The following is a 25,131-nucleotide window of genomic DNA, read 5'->3' as shown; positions in this document are numbered from 1 at the left end:
CCAAGATTGCCCATAGCTGGAGGATGAAGGGTGTTGTGTTGTATAAGAGTTTGAAAGGATTAATAGTAAAGTGTGACCACTATAATTATACCAGACCTGATGAGAAAACAGCTTTGGATATCAATGGAGTAAAATACTAGACTTTGTACAAATTGCGTGTGAAATTATTGAGTGACAAACCATCCATGTCCTTCTCCTCGGGTTCTGTAATATGTACATTGTATCAGCGTAACTTGTATTCATAGAAACACAGAAAATAGATGCAGGAATAGGCCATTCGGCCCTCCAAGCCTGCACCACCATTCAACATGATCACACAATTTCAGGATTTTACTCCCACTTTCTCTCCATACCCTTTGATCCCTTTAGCTGCAAAAGCCAATTCCAGCTCCCTCTTGAATATATCTAATGAAGTGGCCCCGACAACTTCCTGTGCGAGAGAATTCCACAGGTTCTTAACTCAGAGTGAAGAAATTCTTCCTCATCTCAGTCCTGACTGGCTTGCCCCTTATCTTTAGCCTGCTAATATGCAATAATGCCCATGCCTCTTCTCACTAGGCTAGCAAGTGGTTTTCCTCTAACACAACTTCCACCCTAAATGAGGACGTTAGCAGTAAACTTATCCCACGTTGAGAAACTAGCACAATGTAACATAGTGTTCGGTGGTGAGGATTTCTGACGTGACAAAGGCTGGATTGATCAACAGTTACGTGGTGATAGTTGTTGCTTAAATGAAGAGAAACTGAGAAACTATTTTTGAATAGTTTATTGGACAGCACAGTGAGTTGTCAGGGAAATAATTACATCATATAGAACAGGTTTAACTTGTGTGGATGTTGATTGGGAGTGGTAAACTAGCTAGTGATCCTTATCACTATTCACTGACATCTGTCAGAAATTATTTGAAGGTGCTGGTGTTGGATTGGGGTGGTCAAAGTCAAAAATCATACAGTTTTTGAATCTGTCAGAAATCCAGTATAGTCATAGAGACGTACAGCGCAGAAACAGACTCTTGGGTCCAACTCATCCATGCTGACTGGATATCCTAACCTAATCGAGTCCTGTTTGCCAGCACTTGGCCCATATCTCTCTAAACCCATTATACTCACATACCCATCCAGAGGCTTTTTAAATATTGTCATTGCACCAGCCTCCACCACTTCCTCTGGCAGCTCATTCTATACATGCACCACCCTCTGTGTGAAAAAGTTGCCCCTTAGGTCTCTTTTATACCTTTCCCCTCTCACCCTAAAGTTCTGGACTCCCCCAACCCAGGGAAAAGACCGTGTCTATTTACCCTATCCATTGATGTGACGTTTGATGTCAAGTTGGTCTCTGAAAGACATCATCAGCTTCACTACTCAATATAGTCAACATGATTGGAATTCTTCCATTACTGCTATAGGCCTCTATCAGCACATGGAACAACTAACAAACAAATGAAGTATGTCCTGAAAAAGTTAACTGGGGTTCTAATTTTTTAAAACTAGTTTTCTTCTATGACGTTCTGGAATGATTCTGGGTTGTGTTCCATGGCTTTGAGCACCTCTGTTACCTCCACGTGGAACGGTATCAACTGGCTTTTCTGTCATGTAGTAGCTTCTGTACATATAGCCAATGACCAGCAGAGGTCAGTAGACAGCAATCAGGCTGCAGGAAAAATAAGCAATATTTTAAAAAGTTAACATTTCGAATCCAGTCACCTTTCCTCAGTTCTGAACATTAACTCTGCTTTCTCTCCACAGATGTTGCCAGACCTGCTGAGCTTTTCCAGCAGTTTCGATTTTCATTTCTGATTTCCAGCATCTGCAATTATTTTCAGTTTTTATATATTTTAAAAACTTGCCTCGCTCTGAGGCCAATTGCAGCACTCATGGTTGAGAACAGCCAACTCAGCACAAATCAGGAATCGATGGGAACTTTAGATCAGGACTGGCACAACCACCAAGTAGTTACCTGGAGGAGCAAAATTTGGGTGGCACAAAAACAATGAACTATTCATGAAGCTGCTTAAGTAAAGAAACAGACTTCAGCAGTGGGAACAAAAGACTTAGATTCCCTACAGTGTGGAAACAGGCCCTTTTGTTCCGATAAGTCCACACCAACCCTCCAAAGAGTGACCCACCCAGACCCATTTCTCTCTAACTAATGCTCCTAACACTATGGGCAATTTAGAATGGCCAATTCACCTAACCTGCACATCTTTTGATCTGTGGGAGGAAACCAGAGCACCCGGAGGAAACCCACACTAACACAGGGAGAACATGCAAACTCCACACAGGCAGTCACCCAAGGCTGGAATCAAACATGGGTCCCTGGCGCTGTAAAGCAGCAGTGTTGAGCCACTGTGCCACCCCATAAAATAAATCTACTGATCTACATCCACACGTATTGACACATAGATTTCAATGTACTTATATTTCTGTCTTTCTGAAAATTTCATATCTATGCTGCTGTGTTGGAAATCTGTACATCTACATGAATTTTTAAGAACTGCAATTCAGAAAATATAAAATAATATTTTTGTGTAACTTGTGCATAAAATAATCTAGAAACTGTTGCAAGAACACATTATGAACCTGTATATTTTAAAGTGCATTTCTTATACAAAACCTGTGAAGTGTGTAAAGTAATGATAATGTACATTCATTATCATAATATTTTGTTTTATCATGTGAAGTAAATCTAAGTATAAATCAGAACTTTTTCAGAACAATGCACAATATTGATTTCCAAAAGTGAATCAGGAGGACAGAGAAAGACAGGGTCATAAAGCTAAAAGATTGTGCAGGGCCCTTAATGCCTTTGCACGAGTCCTGCTTTGCAATACATCCAAGTAACACCTTTAAAAATTCATCTAAAGTAACCTGAGTCTCACTCTGTTTAAGAAAGTTTCTTGAGTTAGTTGCAGGATTACGGTCATTTACTTGTGAGTAAACATTTGTAGCTGCTTAACCTTGCTATAAGTTGATATTATTGGAAAGCTTTTGGTCCACAACAGGTCTGGGCTGAATCCATTTGCCTAGAATTTACTGTTTTATTTCTTGTCATTGTACCTTTGCTGGATGTAACTTTGATATTACATTTGAAAAGTTGCTGTTTTGTGTAGCAAAGGAAGGAAATGGATACAAAGAAATTCGCATCAATGACACATCTTAAAGATTTCAACTTCAGTTTTTAATTATGTAAAAAAATGAATCAGCATTGTCTCATTTTAAAAGTATCATGAAGCATGATTGAGAGACATCATGTTGCCATTTGTCTTGGATTGTCTGGGTCAAAGGTTGTGATCTCCATGTGAAGAAGGCCTACAAAAATAAAAGCACAAACCATTACATATGGAAATATTTAATATGCAACAATATCCATTGAAACAGCCTGTTATTTTCCTTGAAAATCTAATCTATGCATATTCCAGGACATTTGGACAACCACATTGGCCTTTAAATATTCACGTGATATCCCATGATGTCCAACAGTATTTCTGGCCATGTTCAGGACGGGTTTGGAACATACTCTGCTTCCTTCTCTAAGCCCCGTTATTCCTTTCCTATTGATACGCAGCAAACCAACCCTTTCCCTGTCACAAATAACTCTCCAGCTATTTCTCCACTTTATAGTGTACTCTGCCCCTTACTGTTTGTTAAACGTGATAATGTTCCTGTTTTGGTATTTAATTATAATGTCAATACCTGATTAAGGGCACATCCAGTTATAGACACTCAAGCTAAAAAGATACTACCCTTTCTATCTCGCACCCATTTCAATTGATGATCACAATCGAGCCTGAAGGTACGCAACTCACATATAAATGTACCCTCTGACTAGCCATTTCCAAATGTAGGGGACAGTGATCATGGCAAGTACCAGTTCATTGGTGACTATGCTCTAAATAGCAAAGACAGATCAGGAGCTTCATTTTCTTCCCCACAAGGTAATGCTCCAATCTCACACCTGATTGTCACTTTCAAAATTATTCATTCTAAGGAAGTGGTTTCAGGATACAGTGAGAGAAAACTTGTGTTGGTCATTTCCTAGCATTGGGAGTAAGCAATGAGGAAAACTGATGCACATAAAAACATTACAAGAGAAACAGTGTAGCAGGAGTTCAGTCCAATTAGGTGTCAATGTCTTCCCAAATCCAACAGAAAGCTTATAGAAATCAATTCTGCAAAAACCAGGAAATGTGTGCATTCCTAAGTTAGGACAGCAACACATATCTTAATTGCACTCTTACCGTCAGAAAGAAAGTGCAGGAAGTTTTAGCTGTGTCATATAGAGTCGTACAGCACAAAAATAGACCCTTCAGTCAAACCAGTCCATTCCGATCATAATCCCAAACTAGACTAGTCCCATCAACCTGCTCCTGGGCCATATCCCTTCAATGTTAACTGAAATTATATTTTCCTGCTATAAGCTTGTAACAAGTTGATCAGCGTTTAAATAGACACCAGTGAATAAGTGACACTAATCAGTACAAATTCAACTATCTGTCTCGACATCTTGACAGTTTTTGTCGTACATGTATTATCACTGTATAAGCAAGGAACAGAAAATTAATTTGGAAGACTATGGATATAAAGAACCTATGTAATAAAAAATGCAATAGGACACTTCTTTAAAAGTAACTGTTTTTCAGCCCAAAGTGATGAGCTATGTGAATCCCTTCATACACTAAAGCATTCAACATACTGAATTACCCTCAGAGAAGCCATGTTACCCTCAGTCGGGAAAAGCCAACTACTATTTAACTACACCGAGTTGACTGAATAAAATATCTGCAGCCATTTCCATCTGGAATTTATACATTGCCAGAGATAAGTTGCCAGCTGTGCAATTACATTTTCAGCCCGTCATGATAACAGTAAAGTCTAGCCTATCAATTTCAACTTTGATTGTCAGACCTTCATACCAGAGACTGTCGTTGACAGAATGGCTGTTTTTAAGATAGATAAATTAATAATTTAAGATGGCCACTGTGATCATCTGAACATCTTGAGAAGAAAATAATGTGAGATAAATAGTCTGAGCCAAAGTTAATATTTCATCAAAACCCAGTCAGATCTGAAAGAACTCTTGCTCCTATTTTTGATTCACACCATTCTGGAAGTATTGCAGATTGGGATGAACATCATTTGCAGGTTATACAGGTTGAAAGAACTACAATGCTAGATATGGGAATATACAGCTGAACTATATTTCAGGCAAAACAGTTTTTGGGCAGAGAGAAGAAAATGGATTCAAAACAGCAGAACTAGATGTCTTGCCTTAAGTTTCCCTGTTCCTCAACCTCTCCAATGATTATGGCTACTGAAATGCGATTCGGAGAAATACTTATTCTCTGAACTAAAGAACATCTCCAAACTTTGCTCCTGCTGAGGATATAATTCACCATTTAAGCAATGTTGCCTCAGGTTTTTAAACTCAAATCCTCAAGGATCCTCGGACTTTTTAAGCTGCATCTTCTTTATTGTCCTGTTTCTACTAAACACTCTCTTTAAAAAACTTTAACTTGTATTCATGTACATACTTGATGATATGCTTTATTATTTATCACAGGGTTAGCAAGTAATAAAATTCCTCTCTCTTTCACTCAAGAGAACTCCTTCATTGTAATTACTTAACAATATTTTAATTGTCCTTTAATATATTTGTAAGCTAAAAATAAATAAAAATATTGTTGCAACAGATCAAGAGAGGATTAGGAAAGGGGAGCCAATTAACACATCCTCACCTGGTCATATCAAACCATGGATTAACTAGTTCTTTCTCACAAATCTTTATACAATGTGGAAGTATTCTAATGTACAATACCATGAAATACAGTGTACTAAGTAAATCATGCCTAAGTCTTTCCCGCACAACAGCTTACAGTTCTGCCTGTACCACTAGCATAAAGAGTCAAGTGAGGATGGATTCTCAGCTCACTGGGAGGTTGAGACTCATCACCCCATGAATGGAAGCAGTACCTCTCCATTTCATTTCAACCATGGACAGTCACCATACTGAGTTATGAAAAGTCAAAAAGGTACATTGCAAAGTGAGAAACGCTGAATAAAATTTACTTTTCCATTCTTCAATCTTCAGGTCTAGATTTTCAAAGGAATCATCATACGGTTCTGCCACTGGCTCATTATCTGGATCATGATGCTCAATAAGATATGGATGCGCTAAAGCATCACAAGCAGTAATTCTCTCATCAGGGTCTAGGTGCAGCATCTTTTCCAGCAAATCAACCGCTAGAAGAGAAGAGGGAGAAACAGAAATGGATCAGTTAATGTGGTCTCAAGCCTTATGCTCTATACATCCAGGATACACAGATTTTGATGTACAATATTATTCCACACCCACTCTCCTTGAACAGTGATCAGTACTCTCAATATGAAGACTCTATTTAGCATATTTTCATGTTGTTCTTTAATTATAACTTTTGTTTTTTTTAAATTTTCTACACCCATCTATTCCATTCCTCTTGCCTCGATGGAACTAAAGCCTCCAGACTATTTACTGTTCTGAAGTATGTCAATTTATTATAGAGAAGATGGAACTAGCCTTGTGTAATTACCCCCACTTTAGTAAAGCCTCCCCTCACACACTCCTAAATTAACTTTGGCAGTAATTCCAATACCTTGTTTATTCATCGTGGGAAAAACCTGCTGAAAATCTTTCTTCTGCTTTGGTGTGAGAGAGCAAACATAGTTTCTTGCCTGAAAAGATCCAAACATGTTAATTGCAAACAAAGCTTACACAATTGAAGACGGAGTAGATTGGAGTAGATTCCCTTACAGTGTGGAAACAAGCCCTTCAGCCCAACAAGTCCACACCGACCCTCCGAAGGGTAACCCACCCAGACCCATTACCCTCTGATTAATGCATCTAACACTATGGGCAATTTAAGTATGGCCAAATCACCTAAGTTGCACATCTTTGGACTGTGGGACAAAACCGGAGCACCCGGAGGAAACCTACACAGACACAGGGAGAATGTGTAAACTCCACACAGACAGTTGTCTGAGGCTGGAGTTGAACCCGGGTCCCTGGCACTGTGAGGCAGCAGTGTTAACCACTGAGCCACCGTGCCGTCCCTACAGTAGATCATACAGTTCATAGCTCTGCTATTCAATACGGTCATGGCTGGGATTAATGTTTTAATTATTGTTATATGCTGATGATTAAAACTGTTTACCTATAGCTAGACTCAAATTATTTGTAATCCGCATTATAGGAAGGATGTGGAGGTTTTGGAAAGAGTGCAGAGGAGATTTACTAGGATGTTGCCTGGTATAGAGGAAGGTCATATGAGGAAAGGCTGAGGGACTTGAAGCTGTTTTTGTTAGAGAGAAGGTTGAGAGGTGACTTAATTGAGACGTACAGGATAAGCAGAGCCTTTTTCCTCGGATGGTGATTGCTAGCACGAGGGGACATAGCTTTAAATTGAGGGTGAGAGATATAGGACAGATGTCAGAGGTAATTTCTTTACTCAGAGTATTAGAGGCATGGAACACACTGCCTGTAATAGTAGTAGACCCGCCAACTTTAAGGGCATTTAAATGGTCATTGGATAAACGTATGGATGAAGATGGAATAGTGTAGGATAGATAGGCTTCAGACTGGTTTCACAGGTCAGCGCAACAGAGAGCTAAAGGGCCTGTTCTGTGCTGTAATGTTCTATGTCTATGTCCATGTCTAAATAATGATTAGTGTTCAAGACAGAAACCTGGTCAGTGCTTCTATCAATCAGGATGTGAAAGTCAGGCAAATTAGGGAGCTTTCTGTGCTTCCTGAAATCTTTAACTTGTGATGACGACTCTGGAAATGGTGAGACGAGGTTTCCAGCACACTACCCCAGTGAGTTGCAACACCTTGTCAGTGAACGCATTTCTCTTCATCTCAGTCTATAATGATCTTTCTCCTACCATGAGACTATTCTCCCATGTTTTAGATTTCTTCATCAGTGGAGATAATCTCTCAGCATTTACACTATTAATCCCCTTTGGAATCTTTCAATGCTTCAAAGAGATCACCTCCCATTCTTATAAACTCTAGAGAATACACATCGCAATCACCCTCTTATCGCAGGTATACTTATCTGGCAAACAATGTCAAATGAAGAAACCCAAAGTTCAGAGTAGTGAACATCCCACATCTCCATTGTATTATTAAAAGTGATTTAGGCTTGATTTCACATGGCTTAGTGAGTAAATTCAGAGTGTATTTGAGCCACATTCACCCGCACATTTCCAGCGAATATTTGTGCTGAGATCTCTGATCTCGTAGACCCAGAGACTCAGCACAACATTATGTCTGCACTGGTCAACATAGAGTCATACAGATGTACAGCATGGAAACAGACCCTTCGGTCCACAGAGCTCTGACTACACCAATCCCATTTTCCAGATTTTGCCTCAGAGCCTTGGAGGTTACAGCAATGCAAGTGAATATCAAAATACTGCATAAATGTTATAACAGTTTATGAGTCAGTCACGTTTTCAGGCAGTGGGTTCCAGATGCCTACCATCCTCTAGCTGAAGGAAAAATTCTCTTCAACTTTTCTCTTAACCTTCTGCATTAAATGTATGCTTCCTAATTATTGACAACTCTACTAATGAAAACAATTGCCTTCCTATCCATCCTATCAATTTCCCTCAATATTATACACTTATTTGAAGTTCCTTTTCAACCTTCAATGCTCCAAGGAAAACAACCTCAGCCTGTTAAAAGTTTTCCTCATTGCTCAGACCCTCCAACCCATCTTTCCAAGATGGTGGCAGAGTAGAATGCTCCAGCCAGAGCTTGTCTACTCCATACAATCCTTTTCTATATTTTTCTCTTTATTCTGTATTTTTTTCCTCTCCTTTTCTTTCTCTTCTGCCAGCAGCCAGAGCATGGCGGGATGGGGGCAAGCGGCCCAGAGCACAGCAATGGCGGCCTGCAGGCCCGGAGCAAAGCAGGGATGGCCGGTGGCCTGGAGCAGAGTGAGGGCAGCCTGCAGCCTGGAGTGGGGACAACCAGCGGGCCTGGAGTGGAGTGGGGATGACTAGCAGCCTGGAGTGGAGCGGGGATGACCAGTGGCCCAGAGTGGAGCAGGAACGGTCAGCGGGCCTGGAGCAGGGATGACCAGTGGCCTGGAGCAGAGTGAGAGCGGTGCAGAGTGGGGGCGGGAATGGTCAGTGAGTCGGGAGCGGAGCAGGGATGACCAGCAGCCTGGAGCAGAGTGAGAGCCGCCCAGAGCAGAGTGGGGATGGTCAACGGGTCTGGAGCGGAGATGGCTTCTGGTTAGGAACTGGTGGAACCCAGTCAGACCACATGGAAGCCCTTATAGGTAGACATGAAATGTCTCTCTTCTTAGCTTTATTTCTTATTTTCCCAGCATATATATATCTGTGATGTAATGTAATTTTTTCTTTATTTTCTCTATTTTGTTGTACCTAAAGGTGCTACCATGTGTTGGCAACATTCTATACTGTCCACTGTACTCTCTTTTGTAACTTGAGTACATGTGACAATACACCCGGATTCCAATTCTAAACATTCTAAGTATCCTGGTGGATCAGATCTCCTCTACAAGTCTCTAACGCAATTGCATTCTTCCTAAACGCAGTGACCAGAATTGCATGCAATACTCCAGTTATGGCCGAACCAGCATTTTATACAGTTACAGTATAACCTCCCTCCTCTTGTATTCTATGCCTCAGCCAGTAAAGGCAAGTATCCTATATGGCTTTGCAACCTACCCTGCTAACTTCGGGGATCTGTAGAAATGCACATCAAGGTCTCTTTGATCTTCAGTACTTTCCTTGGTCCTACCATTCCTTGTATCATTCCTTGTCTTGTTAGCCCCATCCAAGTAAGCCCTACCTCATACCTTTTAGAAGTTGAATCCCATTTGCCACTGCTCTGCCCACTTAACAAGCCCTTTGATATCCTCCTGCAATTAATGTCTATCAACTGTGATGACAGGAGGAATCTGATAATAAGCATCAATCTCTAAGAAGAGATCAATTTGCCTGGCTTCTTACATTTGGACACTGTTCAGGAACTGTGGCTGAAGAGGACAAATACAAAAATCAGCTGGTGAAAGTATCAGCTTATCACTTGATGCATTTTTAGTTAAATAGGTTGTCACTCAGTCTTGGCTTACAGTAAACGAATGGTCATTTGACTAAGATGCACGGCTTGTCAGGAGTTAATGCTGTCAGAGGAAGACACAGAGCGACTAGCAAATGGATTTGGTGTATTAATACAGCGTATACAATGGCAGAGAGAAAAATATTCCAAGGATCTTCTGGAAATCTATTCTTATTCTCCAACAAAAAATGGTCTTTTTCTTCATATTACTTACAGCATTGTGGCTCAATGATGGTGATCTTGTCTTTGACAATCAGTACGTTGTGGGTTGAAATCAACTCCCAAAAAAAGTAAACCGATCTGACACTCCAGCGAGCATATTCATGTCGGAAATACTTTCAAATAAAATGTAAAACAAAGATCCCATTTGCCCTCTCAGCTGAATGGAGTAAACCCACAGTAAATATTTGTCAAGTGGAATGGTCAATATTTTTATGAACCATCTCAATAGCTAGTGCTTCCAAATAAACCTGTTGGACTCTATGGTGTTGTGTGATTTTTAATATTTTTAAAGATGGTTTGGGTAATCTTATACGTACCTCTTCACTCTGCATCTTATCCACCAGGGCTGGTGGAGGCGTTCCTGTCACATTCATGATCTTTGTCAGTTGATCAAAATCTTCAAGGAAGAGTTAAAGGAATTACCAAAGTAATTTGCCATAGAGACTAGAACTAGGGGACACAGGTTATAAATGAAGGATAAAAAGAGAAAACGCAGCAGAAACTCAGAGGATCTGGAAGCATCTGTGGTCACAGAGTCATACAGCATGGAAACAGACCCTTCAGCCCAACTCATCTATGCCAACCAGGTTTCCTAAATAGAACTCGGCCTATTTGCCTGCATTTAGTCTATATCCCTCTAAATCTTTTCTTTCCATGTACATATCCAAATGCCTTTTAAATGTTGCAATTATACTCATCTCTACCATTGTTTCCGGCAACTTTCATATATATTATTATATGGAATCATATCTATATTTGTATTTACAGAAACAGAATTAATATTTCAAGTCCGACATGACTCTCCCTCAGAAGTTCTGAAAGTGTTCAAATGGAGTCATAAAGTAAAATAAACCAGAAAAAAAATTAAAATTTCATGATTTTTAGAGTTTTTTAAAATTTGTAGCCACTATTTGCTTTAAATAACAACTGACAGATTATATTACCACTGCAGTTAAAGCGTAGATGCAATTAAATTCAGTATCAAGTTGCAACTTGGCATCAGAGTGAAGAGGCGATAGAGTTCTTTTGCATTGGAGTCAGTTCTGGTGCTGATACCTGATTCATTCCCAGCAATATTGAAGGCCATGCAAAGCTAAACACCATTACCTTTCCACTTCACTTCAGAAGTTTCCAATTAAGCTGAGAGTAATTGTTTGACCTTGTAGAGGCAGAGGATGATTAAAATGTGTTCCACCTGAACCTATGGGTTAAGCAAAATGCGTCTGTTGTTTCTGAAATCTGCGTTCACCCAGCAATGGATCAAGCTTCTTCTCATTCAAATGAACCGATCAGATTGCATTTCACTCAAGGATACGGTCAAATCCGGGGAAGATCACAGATCTTGTGACCATTTCAGCCAAGATGCAGCCCACTGACCAAATATCCACTGCACAGAAGGATAAAAGAATAGAAAACAAGAGTTAGACTAATATACCAGAAATAACAACATTGTACTTCAAAAGAAAATTGCGTTTTTTGAGGTGTTGAATGTGATGAAGCACCGGACGAATGAACGAATTATATTATTGTAAGAATTCTTTCATCCTCATTCTCCTTTAGCTGCCCATCACATTTTCCATTCACTCATCACCTCCCTGTGTACAAGAAAGTGGTTTGTATTTTATGATAATGGAATACTATAATTATACACAATACATGGCAATTCTTTTCAAAAACTCGTAACATGCTAAAAGGTCAAAAAGGAAACATGGGTCAAGCAGCTTCTGTGAAAAAGCAGAAGACAGTCAGTCAATGTTTCGGATCTCTTCCAGACGTCTTACTTTGGAAACTCACGTCCGTAACCATAAAATTTTGACTGTTTGGCTAAGAATCCCAGACTTTTTTTATTTTCAGATTTCATAAAATCAGCATCAGGAAAAGATGAACAGAGAATGTCTCTTTTCTCTGAAAAGAGAAGACTCAAAGATGGACCCAAAACTGTAGATACAGAAAGCACATTCTCACTTCTGGCGAAGACCATATTTAGATGGTCACCCAGAAGTCAGCGGAGAATTCAGAAGAAATTTCTTTACCCAGAGAGCAGTGATTATGTGGAACCTAATACTCGATAAATTAGTTAAGATCGATAGTTTGGTTGCATTGAAGGGAAAGTATATGAGGGAGAAGGGGAATTGAGGGTCATGATGATAATATCAGATGAAGAAGGATGGGACAAGACTTGACAGAGCATAGATAGCAACAAGGATTATTTGGACATGTTTCTTGGCTGTAAATTCTGGTTATCTTTATCATTTTGCTTTTTGTCTAGTTTGCCTGGATTTGGTACCTCGAGGTTCACTTGTAAATGATTGCAGAATAATTAAGAAACACCTCCACAATTATCAGGAACATTCTACATTTCCAAGTTCCTATTCTTAATGAGTGGGCAACAACAGCAAAGGCTAGATGGCTATTCAACCTTTGGGCAACACAGCCCAGGCTAAGCAACAGGGCCTGAATTTATCTCCATGAATGGGTTTTGAGGCACGTTAGAATCTCAGCCTCAACACACATGAGAAGATGGTAGTGAAGTGGCCATGACCATGGACAATGTAATCCAGAGATCCAGGCTTTGGGAGCACGTGTTCAACTCCCATCATGGCATCTCATGGAATTTCAGTTCAATGAATAAAATCTGGAATTGAAAGATAGTTACAATAATAGTGTCACGAAACTGCGAAATTGTAAACCCATCCGCTTCACTAATGCCCTTTAGGGAAGGAAACTGCCATCCATACCTGGTCTAGTCTACATGTGACTCCAGATCTTTAGTAATGTGATTGACTCTTAACTGTCCTCTGCAGTTAATGGCCTAGCATAGCACTCAAGCTCAATGGGAATTAATGAAAGGTAACAAATATTAGTCCTGTCAGCAACCCCCACGTAATATGAATGACCAGGAAACAAAAGCCAATTGAATCAATATTGAACCAATATTGCTATTAATGCTACTGGCAACAGCTGAGGCAGACTAACCAGCACTGAAATCTTACACTTGCATCACAATTACTGACTGAATTGTTTCAGTGAACTATCCAGGCTGCCTCATTATACTTTCAGGCTACCAGAGATTCCCACCTGAGTAACCGTAGTGCATCCAATTCAGAATGATCTCTGGAGGTCGGTACCAACGAGTTATAACGTAGCCCGTCATTTCTGTCTCAGTCGGACGAGCTAGTCCAAAATCTAAGATCTGAGAGGAAAGTTATTTAGACAGGAAATAATAACAAACGGAAACAAATAGGACAGAATGAAAGCATTGAAGTCCAAAGTTTAAAATAACCAATTATTTCTGTTTCTTTCTTGCAATAATAAGTCAATCCAGAATCCTGAGATCATTCTGATCATATGTTTAATATAATTAGTGATTTAACAAGTAAGTTGCTGACTCAAGCCCAGGAAAGGATGAAGGTTGTTTAGATTCAGTTACTTTCACAGAAGGGGTCAATGTGAATAGGGTTCTGTCAGTTTGTCGTTTAACGCCTACAGCTAGAACTCAGAGCTGACTAACTCTACTCTGACTAACTTCCATAACTGTTGCATATGAATCTATAGGATCTGAAAGGGTTAATATTTGATTGAGTGCAATAAACAACACCAATATGGTGAGTGAAGTATGATTGTGTGGGAGACAGACTATAGGCTAAGCCCTTTCTACAGCCTATTCTTATAACCTGTAAATATTTGCAGACATGCAATAATGACATCTTGTTTACTCTACAAGACTCCTCTCATTGGATCAAATGGTGGCTACACTCACCCGGTCAAGGCTACAGAAGCCCCTAAAGAAACCACACACTGAGAAAATATGGATAGCAGTACACACCACAGCGATTCCTTTGAGGAAGTGACAAGTCTGGCCTTAAGTGCTTCCCTCCTTTTAATCACTTCACCACTGGCTGCCTTCCCTTCAGTTCAACTTGGAATTCTCTTCTGAAATCTCTCTCTCTATTCCTTCACCCAGCTTTCCTCCTTTAAGATATACCTTGGTCACTCCTTGCAGTTTGGTGTCAAACTTTGTCTGATAATGTATCTGTGAAACACCTTGCAAGCTTTATGATGTTAAACATACTATACAAATGCAAGTTGTTGTTATCATATGATAGTTAATCATGTTATATTTGCCCTGTTTCAAAATTCTTAATTAAAATATGACCTTTGGAGATATAATGTGACAAACATAAATCAAAAATACAAAAGAATAGAAAGCTATAAAGATAATTATGGTTTAAATTTTAAAATGACTTGAGATATGATGATGAAGTTGAGGTGCTGGAATGTTTGGAAAACATTAAGAATGATAAGTTCCCAGGGCCAGACCAGATTTATCCTAGGCTGCTCTGGGAAGTGAGAAAGGAGGTTGCTAAGCTGCTGGCGAGGATATGTGCCTCCTCACTCTCCACAGGAGTCGTACTGGAGGATGGGAAGGAGGCGAATGTTGTTCCTCTTTTCAAAAGGAGGGTAATAGGGAAATCCCAGGCAATTAGAGTCTTACGTCTGTGGTCAGCAAAGTTTTGGAAAGAATTCTGAGGGATTGGATTTATGACTATTTGGCAAAGCATAGTGTGATTAAAGGCAGTGAGCACGGCTTTGTGAGGGGCAGGTCATGCCTCACAAACCTTATTGAGTTCTTTGAGGAGGTGATGAGACAGGTCGACGATGGTCGAGCAGTGGATGTGGTGTATATGGACTTCAGCAAGGCATTTGATAGGGTTCCCCATGGTAGGCTCATTCATAAAGTCAGGAAGTGTGGGATACAGGGAGATTTGGCTATCTGGATTCAGAATTGGCTGGCTGACAGAAGGCAGAGAGTGATTGTAGATGGAAAGTATTCTGCCTGGAGATCAGTGTTCAGTGAGGTCCTGCAGGGCTCTGTTCTTGGGCTTCTGCTCTTTGTAGTTTTTATAAATGACTTGGATGAGAAGGTTGAGGGGTGGGTTGGTAAATTTGCAGATGACACAAAGATTGGAGGTGTCGTCGATAGTATAGAGGGCTACTGCAGGCTGCAACGTGACATAGACAGGATGCAGAGCTGGGCTGAGAAATTGCAGATGGAGTTCAACCTGGATAAATGCAAAGTGATGCATTTTGGAAGGTTGAACTTGAATGCTGAATATAGGATTAAAGACAGGATTCTTGGCGTTGTGGAGGAACAGAGGGATCTGGGTGTACAAGTACATAGATCCCTCAAAGTTGCCACCCAAGTGGATGGGATTGTTAAGAAAGTACATGGTGTTTTGGCTTTCATTAACAGGGGGATCGGGTTTAAGAGCAGCGAGATTTTGCTGCAGCTCTACAAGTCCCTGGGGAGACCACACTTGGAATATTGTGTCCAGTTCTGGTCGCCCTACTATAGGAAAGATACAGAGGCTTTGGAGAGGGTGCAAAGAAGGTTCACCAGGATGCTGCCTGGACTGGAGGGCTTGCCTTATGAGGAAAGGTTGAATAAGCTCAGACTTTTCTCTCTGAAGAGAAGAAGGAAGAGAGGTGACCTGATCAAGATATACAAGATAATGAGTGGCATAGGTAAAGTCAATAGCCAGAGACCTTTCCCCAGTGCAGGATTGACTGATACGAGAAGTCATAGTTTGAGAATATTAGGAGGAAGGTATAAAGGAGTCGTCAGAGGTAGGTTCTTTACGCAGAGAGTTGTGAATGCATGGAATGCGTTGCCAGCTGTGGTGGTGGAAGCAGAGTCATTGGGGACATTTAAGTGACTGCTGGACATGCACATGGATAGCAGTGAGTTGAGGGGTGCGTAGGTTAAGTTACTATATTTTACATTAGGATTAAACCTCGGCACAACATTGTGGGCTAAAGGGCCTGTTCTGTGCTGTACTTTTCTATGTTCTATATTTCTATAATATCTCAACACCAAGAAAATGCAAACATAGGCTTCACGTGCAACAAATTTCTAACACGCTTTGTACAACTTTATGACTTTTTACAATTTTCAGCAGGATATAAAAATAATAAAATGAAACTAACACCAAATTGAATTCAGTTTATTGATTGCCACACCCTACCACATTACCCAGCTTCAGGGAGCTGAGAATTAGTTCTTAAATAAAAAATCATCAAAGCTACCAGACTCCCAGGACATAAAAATTCTTTCATGGTATGTGCCCATTGTTAAGAAGGCCAACACGTATTGCTCATCACCAATTTCCATTGAGAAGGTGCAACTGCTTAAACCATTACAATCTCTGTGGTGTAGGTATGCCAACAGTGCTGTCAGGAAGGCAGTTCCAGGAGTTTGGTTATATCAAAGTACAACCTGAATTGTCAAATTTTCGAAGAGTCATATTAGACTTGAAACACTACACTCAGTTTCTCTCTCTACAGACACTGCCACACCTGCTAAGTTTCTCCAGCACTTTCTGTTTTTCCCTGGCCCAGTATGCGATATTCTCTCCCATTTTGACTCTCATATGACCACATTGCCCTCCCCAGTTTGTTTTTCTCCTTCTCTATCCAATTTCCAATTGTGTTTCTCCATCTCCCTTTGTCAGGATCCAGATATGCCAGTAGCGAAGACAAAGTATAGTTTATTGTACGATTTTGTTTAATTTAACTTAGAACTCTTCAGTTCCAGCAAAGAAAAGGAATCTTCATCCTATTGGTCTGGGCTGCAGCAACACAAATTTTCATTTTAATATTCACATAATTTTGTTGATCATTCTTTGCACAAACAAATGTGATGCGAACTTAAAAACATCCCAAATACTCTCTTAGAGTCAGAAGGCCATTGAGATGCACAGCACGGAAATAGACCCTTCAGTCAAACTTGTGCCAACCAGATATCCTAAATTAATCTCATCCCATTTGCCAGCACTTGGTCCATATTCCTTGAAACCCTTCCAGATACCTTTTAAATGCTGTAATTGTACCAGCTTCCACCACTTCCTATGGCAGCTCATTCCATCCATACACCATGCTCTGCGTGAAAACGTTGTCCCTCAGGTCTCCTTTAAATCTTTCCCCTCTCACCTTAAACTTGTGCCCTCTAGTTTTTCACTCCTCCATCTGAGGAAAAGGACTTTGGCTATTCATCCTATCCATGCCACTCATGATTTTATAAATCTCTATAGGGTCACCCTACTAGCAAAAGAAATCATATATTAATTCTTTTGACAGCTTTGGAAAACAGAGCAATTCTCCCCTTTAAAATTGTACAATGCAACTCACATTTAATGTCTTGAGTGCTCTCCTGTTTTCTGTGTTCAACTGAACATGAAATTAGTGTCATAACTTTATTCTTACCTTCAATTCACAGTTCTGGTTCACTGCTAGATTGCTAGGTTTGAGGTCCTGCAAAGAAACAATAAAAATAACTATCTTTCAGAGTTTCAAGCACAGATCATATAAATTTACAGCATAGAAGGAGGCCACTTGGTCCATCATAACCATGCCAACTACCAATTGCTATCCAGCCTAATTGTGCTTTCCATCTGTTTTTCAATAGCCTTGTAGGTTATGGTGTTTGTAGGTTTCATAGCCTTATAGGTCATGGTGTTTCAAATGCCAATCTAAAGATTTGTTAAGTGTTATAAGGGTTTCTACCTGAACCATCTCTTCAGGCACTGAGTCCCAGAAACACACCAATCTCTGGGTGAAAATGTTTCCTCTCAGGTATCCTCCTGCCTCTAGCTTTAAGTCTATCACTAGGTTGTGGCTTATTCAATCAGGGAAATATATGGATTATTCTTAATCATTCTGTTACCACCCCTAACAATTTTGCACACTGTCACTAGGTTTCCTAATATACCGAGGGTTGGTTTAGCTCGGTTGGCTTGGATGGTTGATTTGCGAAGCAGTGTGATGCCAATAGCATGTGTTCAAATTGCCAACACCAGCTAAGGTCACCATGAAGGCCTCTCCCTTCTCAACCCCTTCCCTCCCCTGAGGTATGGTGGCCCTCAGGTGAAATCACCAGCCAGTCATCTTTCTCCAATGAGAGGGCAGCCCGATGGTCTGAAAGGACAATGGTGACATAATCATAATCTCAACATTTTGGCATCAATTATCTCCATAGAAGAAGCACTATCTTTCTCATTTGCTAATTTTAGTAAAACTGCTCAAAAAATCCTTTCCAATCATCATAGAGAGCAATGGTCAATTGGTTTTAAACTCAAGCTATGGTTAGGATTTCCACTTGACTTGGACTGATTCTCAGTCTGGGATGAAATCTTGGATTGTTTGGTTGGAAACTCCTATCAACTGTAGCTGAAATTTGACTATGGATGCTTCGGTCAGATTTCTTGTAGGTTTGGACTGAGATTTTCGTTGGTATTCTCTGGTTGGAAACGTAAACAGTGAGGCTCTGGATTCATCTTCTTCTATGAGGGATATTCCATTCTTTTTCATCAGGAATGGTGAAAAGCCAGGGATGATCACATCCAATTTGTGGCAACACCAACTAAGCAACAGTGTGGCTTGGGATCTCAGATCTGCAGAAGCCTCAAAAAGGCTGGGAGCATTTCTTTTCTTAAAAGAGACAACCTGAATAGCATTCACACAAAAGTGTCATTTTACAGGGATTCAGCAAGATACTGTGCAGTCGATCAATTGAATAATTTGGAATAGTCCTTTTGCAAATAACTTGTATATTACTGTACTATTACTTATGGTATAAATAGACCATGCAGAAGGATAATGTTATCTGAGGTGGTCATTACTTCCTGCTAGGAGAAACTATATTCATCATCCCCTGTTATGAATCCCAAGGTGACATTCTGCAAAGGGTTATGAAAAAAAGTGCCTTACCCTGTGCACAATCCCAGCGGAATGGATGTACTGTGGAAAAACCAGGCAGAATATTAGTAAATATCAAAGTAAAAGCCTCACTCCATGACATCGAGATGAAAGATTAGGTGACTTGACCATGCTAATTGCTCATTGTGTTAGGTGCATTAGTTAGGGGTAAATACAGGGTCGGGGAATTGGTCTGGCTGGGTTACTCTTCGGAGGGTCGGTGTGGACTTGTTGGGTCGAAGGGTCTGTTCCCATACTGTAGGGAATCTAATCTAAAATGTGGTCCTCTTTTTGAATGAATAATTTGACCCACTTTTAGGATTCAAAATGCAGATCACTGTATTTTGAGTGGACATGGGGCACACCAGTGCACTCAGATCTGGGGAGGATTTTTTTAAAAACAAAGATAAGTTCCACTAATGCCATTGTGTATGAGGATGTCCAATTCTTCACTGAAGATTAAACTTCCACTGAATAAGCAGCTGTAGTATATGCCAAGCAGACATAATTAGGGACTTCTAAAAACTTCAACTCTTAGATTTTTTTCCAGTGATGATTTGGTAAAAACGGATGTTTCCAACTTTAAGAAAAAAGGCTATAAAATGTCCCATTACCTTGAGACTAAATAATAAGCATGGAGATATTTGGATATTGCACCTGTAATGCTAAACAAAAGTTGAACAGCCATAATAGACTTGTTTAACAAAATAATTATTATCCACAGTTTATGATTCATTAACATATATTGTGAAAGGGATATACCATGTCGATGATCATGGTGTTTTATTTGTAATATGTTGTAAAATCAATATAGTACATGATATACCATTCAAACACATAGCCAAAAATTAATATGCCACATACAATGATCAAAGAATCTGATATGAAAAACAGAATATGCTGGAGAAACTCAGCAGGTCTGGCATCATCTGTGGAGAGTAAAACAGAGTTCAATGTGACTCTTCTTCAGAACGTCCCTCAGGTTCAGGCACGTAGATCATGTTTAGGTTTATAAGGAATGTATTCAAAGATATACTGCAAAATTACAGCCATGTGTGTCTTTATGAGTGTATGGGACACCTGCATGAGGGGAGTTCCGAACAGTCATGTTGAATTCGAAACATCAACCTGTTTATCTTTTCACAGTTGCCGCCAGACCCACTGAGTTTCTGCACAATAGCTGTTTTTAATTCAGATTTCCAGTATCTGAAACTTATTAGTTTTTATTTGAGTAATCACAACATCTGCTTCACACTTTGATCTAATATAAAGGGAAGCTGCATTGTTGATTGCTAATTTTTTTTTAACCCACTGGCTAGGTCAGCATTTAACGGCTATCCATAATTAACCTGAGGGGACCTGGGGAGACTTCAGCAAATTCTACAACGTAAATGCAAGGCTGTGGTGTGCATTTGGTAATCTGTCTGATCCTGCAGTCTCACCCAAAATGCACAATGTCAGTCGGCAACCAAAGGAACCTCACAGCTCATTCAATGAATGCATGCACTTTGTTTCAAATTTTCTCTCTATAAAATGATTTTATATCATTTAAATCCATTGAATTCCCTCTTACTCTACCCCTTTTACTTGTCCCCCCCTTCTCCTTTCTTCAGTGTCAAAGTCTGAGATTCTGTGAGAAATCATCTGTACGAGAAAAGGATCCAATGCAATCTGTTAAAAGATTGCTTTGAGTTTATAAAGTGTGCAGATTACCAAGTACTCAAAGATATGTATAGAATTACAGCCATTTGTGTTTATATCACTACACAGGACTCCTGCTCCATAGCCATCCTTGAGGGGTGCTTCAGGGCAATTTACTTCCTGAATTAGGCAGAAGGCTTGGTCTTCCATAGCGCAATAGCAAGGCCACTAGCCCTCAGGGAATCTTTAACATGTGTGCTCCTTTCAATTCAGCAGAACTAGTGAGCTGATTAGTTTGGGATGAAGAGGCTTTTGCTGGCAGATCAACTCGTGTCACTGCCAGACATGTCAAAAAGCCTTTTTTATTCACAATAAACTTTTCAACTCCTTTTTCTCCACGTTGACATCTGCTCCCAATGCCAACTCAGCATTCATAGTGGAACTGAAATAGAGTTATAACTAGAAGCTGAATCACTGAGGAGGATTGTAGTGGAAGATGGGGAGACAATTTGCCTTCTGTTTTAAGTGTAACCAGTCATTCAATTCAAATTAAATAAAATTAAATTATTTATTAAGAACAAATCCAGAAACCCACTTCTCAAAATACTGATAGGCATCGTGGGTAAATTAGAGTGTTAAAAACATGGTTGCCATCATTTAGTCTTAACCAATGTTTTTATAATTATCACATTACCCAAATAGCTTTCGGTGTGCTTGGATTCAACTTCAGTTATTACAGAAGTGTTAAAATAACAGAGATGGAAAGAAGTTTGGTTCAGGCATACGCTTTGCCATGATTTCCCTCTGGAATTTGGGAGAGTGGCACCCTAAAATGGAAGCACAAAGACCTCTTCAATCTCAGCTGCACCCTTGGGAGGCAGTGGCCACCACTGGGACTATACCCAGCCCAGGATGCAAGGAAGGAAACTGCCATTGCAAGAATGTACATGAGGTTGCAGGGTATTCATATGGATTAACCCGTCAGGTCATAAGAAGAGGGGGTGGCGCGATGTGAGGAGTTAAAAGGATGGGGAAGAATGTTGTCATAGGAACAGTCAGTGCCATGATGAGGCGAGGCTGCTTTATCTAGATTCACCAGGCAGTCTCCCTTTGTGCCCATCTGCCAGTGGTAAAATGAGAGCAGCCACTGGAAGAAGCCCTCAATTCACTAATTAAGTGGTGAATTGGCCTTTGAGCGTTCACCTTCCATATCACAGGTAGAATGTGGAGGATCGTCGACATCAACTCCCCTCATCTGTTGGGTGGGGACTGGATTGCACCTGTACAATCGAGCAGTTTGCCAACAACGACCCTCCAGTCTCACACATGAATAGTGGGTGAGCCAATGATCAGCACCTACAGAACTGGAACCCAGTGATGGCCATAAAACCCTTCAGGTGAATTAGGGAAAATAACAGAAGAACAAAGCAATAAGCGGGTTGGGCATTACTATAGTGTTTGGCTACACTAACATCCACTAATCTGATAAGGTAACTCTGTTTCTGTGTTGAGGTCAGTGTCATCCCCAAGGAACTGTCAAACTGTCAACCTTCTTCCCCTCCTCACCTCACCATGACAACAATCGTGCTTGAGGCTGGATCTACATTCACCCTGTTCCATTACCCCGTCTCTGTCAGCCCTCATTCTGCTCACCTTCAATCCACAGAGAATCTGATAAAGAAGAAACACCACCATACTTTCAGAGAGTTTCTGTCTTTTCAGGATATGGCTGAGGTCTCTCTCCACAAAAGGCATCACCAGGTAACTATGAATAGAATGTACACACACATGCACACAGACACACATAAGCATTGAATTTCTTTCAGCAATTTCAGATGCATTTTAAAACTTTACATTCCTATATTCTTCCGTTAAATTATTTTTGGAAGTAAAGTTTTCATTTGTAATATTTACTGTTTTTGGCAACCCTAAGGCAAAACAGGGTTGTTTTTATTTCTGATCGATGATCAATGGGTAAAAATTCTGGCAGTCTTCCATTCATTGGACTGAGAATGGTAGACTGGTTAGCAAGGAATATCTGGAGAACTAGCCATTTGGATACAAACCTGGCTTGAAGGTAGAAAATCGTGGGTGTTAGTGGAGGGTTGACTTTCAGACTGGAGGCCTGTGATCAGCGATGTGCCTGCAAGCAGCGCTGGCTTCATTATTTTTTGTCACTTATATAAATGATTTAAATGTGAATGTAGGAGGAATAGTTAGTAAACGTGCAGGTGATACCAAAATTGGTGGTATAGTGGGCAACGAAGAAGGTTACCTCAGATTACAATGCGACTTTGATCAGATAGGCTGATGGGCCAAGGAATGGCAGATGACATTTAATCTAGATAAAGGAGAGGTGCTACATTTTGCTAGGGCAAATCAGTTCAAGACTTATACACTTTAATGGTAAGGTCCTAGGGAGTGTTGTTGAACAAAGAGACCTTGGAGTGCGGTTCATAGCTCCTTGAAAGTGGAGTCACAGGTAGACAGGGTGGTGAAGAAGGCATTTGGTATGCTTGTCTTTGTTGGTTAGTGCATTGAGTATAGGAATTGAGAGGCTGTACAGGACATTGGTTAGGCCACTTTTGAAACATTGCATGCAATTCTGGTCTCCTTGCTATAGGAAAGATGTCATGAAACTTGAAAGGGTTCAGAAAAGATTTACAAGGATGTTGCCATGATTGGAGGGTTTGAGCTATAGGGAGAGGCTGAATAGGTTGGGGCTGTTTTCCCTGCAGCGTCAGAGGCTAAGGGACGGCCTCATAGAGGTTTATAAAATCACGAGGGGTATGGATAGGATAAATAGAGAAGGTATTTTCCATGAGGTAGGCTATCACTCAAAATACAGAGGGGTGGAATTGAGGATGATTTACTGGTTTGGATCAGAAATTGGCTAGCTGAAAGAAGACAGAGGGTGGTGGTTGATGGGAAATCTTCATCCTGGAGTTCAGTTACTAGTGGTGTACTGCAAGGATCTGTTTTGGGGCCACTGCTGTTTGTCATTTTTATAAATTACCTGGATGAGGGCATAGAAGGATGGATTAGTAAATTTGCAGATGACACTAAGGTCAGTGGAGTTGTGGATAGTGCTGAAGGATGTACAGAGTGACGTAGATAAGCTACAGAGTTGGGCTGAGAGGTGGCAAATGGATTTTAATGTAGAAAAGTGTGAGGTGATTCACTTTGGAAAGGAGCAACAGGAATAAAGATTGCTGGGTTAATAGTAAGATTCTTGGTAAAGTAGATGAGCAGAGAGATCTCGGTGTCCAGGTACATAGATCCCTCAGAGGTGCCACCCAGGTTGATAGGGTTGTTTAAGGCACTTAGTGTGTTAGGTTTTACTTGTTGAAGGGTTGAGTTTCAGGGCCATGCAGTCATGTTGCAGCTGTACAAATCTCTGCTGCGGTCGCACTTGGAGTATTGCGTACAGTTCTGGTCACCGCATTATAGGAAGAATGTGAAAGCTTTGGAAAAAGTTCAGAGGAGATTTACTAGGATGTTGCCTGATATGGAGGGAAGGTCTTATGAGGAAAGGCTGAGGGACATGAGGCTGATTTCATTAGAGAGAAGAAGGTTGAGAGGTGACTTAATTGAGACATTTAAGATAATCAGAGGATTAAATAGGTTGGATACAAGAGCCTTATTCTTCATATGATGATGGCTAGCATGAGGGGACATAGCTTTAAATTGAGGGGTGATAGATATAGGACAGATGTCAGAGGTAGTTTCTTTACTCAGAGAGTATTAAGGGCGTGGAACGCCTTCCTGCTAATATAGTAGACTCGCCAACTTTAAGGGTATTTAAATGGTCATTGGATAAATATATGGATTAAAATGGAACAGTGTAGGTTAGATGGGATTCAGATTGGTTCCACAGATCGGCACAACATAGAGTGCCGAAGGGCCTGTACTGCGCTGTAATGTTCCATATTCTATCATTGATTGTTGCAAAGATGTATCTCATTCACCGCTGTGCTTTAGGGAGGGAAATCTGCCATCCTAGTCTGGTCTGATCTGTATGTGACTCTAGACCCATAGTGATATGGCTGACACTCAGCAAACCATTCAGTTCAAGGGTAATTAGGCAACAAATATTGACATTGTCAATGGTACCCACAGCCCATGAAAGGTTAAAGTTGTTTTGGCTTGTATTCACATCATCCGCATCAATACTTTCTCAGCATGTTGTAGCAAAGCCACACAGAGCGACAATGTGAGAGTTTATGCAATCACTACATTCCTGCTTTGGGGGAGGAGAGGGTGGAGGTGGTTGGGATCATGTAACTAAACACTTAATCTGTTTCCCAAAACTATTGCGTGTTAATATTCTCACGGATCTAAACATGGGAACGTTTGAGCGGTAAAAACAAAAGACAGACAGAGAAG

General features: G+C 40.4%; 2 protein-coding genes across 2 annotated transcripts in view; one reads left to right on the top strand and one right to left on the bottom strand.

Moving 5' to 3' along the window:
• Positions 1 to 6,043, top strand: part of ccdc51 (coiled-coil domain containing 51) — an 83,850-nt gene extending 77,807 nt beyond the window's left edge. Inside the window, exon 5 of the mRNA XM_043707795.2 lies at positions 1,746 to 6,043. Within this exon, the coding sequence (XP_043563730.2) occupies positions 1,746 to 1,993 (248 nt within the window). The 3' untranslated portion in view covers positions 1,994 to 6,043. The remainder of the gene's footprint in view (positions 1 to 1,745) is intronic.
• LOC122558886 (mitogen-activated protein kinase 14B) overlaps positions 3,171 to 25,131 on the bottom strand; it is a 30,414-nt gene continuing 8,453 nt past the window's right edge. The window contains exons 4-12 of the mRNA XM_043707798.2: positions 22,399 to 22,510; positions 19,117 to 19,146; positions 17,614 to 17,661; positions 13,429 to 13,543; positions 11,666 to 11,737; positions 10,668 to 10,747; positions 6,629 to 6,707; positions 6,066 to 6,239; positions 3,171 to 3,308 (exon numbers count right to left, since the gene is read on the bottom strand). Of these exons, the coding sequence (XP_043563733.1) occupies positions 3,247 to 3,308; positions 6,066 to 6,239; positions 6,629 to 6,707; positions 10,668 to 10,747; positions 11,666 to 11,737; positions 13,429 to 13,543; positions 17,614 to 17,661; positions 19,117 to 19,146; positions 22,399 to 22,510 (772 nt within the window). The 3' untranslated portion in view covers positions 3,171 to 3,246. The remainder of the gene's footprint in view (positions 3,309 to 6,065; positions 6,240 to 6,628; positions 6,708 to 10,667; positions 10,748 to 11,665; positions 11,738 to 13,428; positions 13,544 to 17,613; positions 17,662 to 19,116; positions 19,147 to 22,398; positions 22,511 to 25,131) is intronic.

This window comes from Chiloscyllium plagiosum, unplaced genomic scaffold, assembly GCF_037043375.1.
Source record: "Chiloscyllium plagiosum isolate Xiang-an unplaced genomic scaffold, Cpla_swu_hap1 HiC_scaffold_14, whole genome shotgun sequence".
NCBI lineage: Eukaryota > Metazoa > Chordata > Chondrichthyes > Orectolobiformes > Hemiscylliidae > Chiloscyllium > Chiloscyllium plagiosum.
This window is presented reverse-complemented; position numbering and strand designations above follow the sequence as displayed.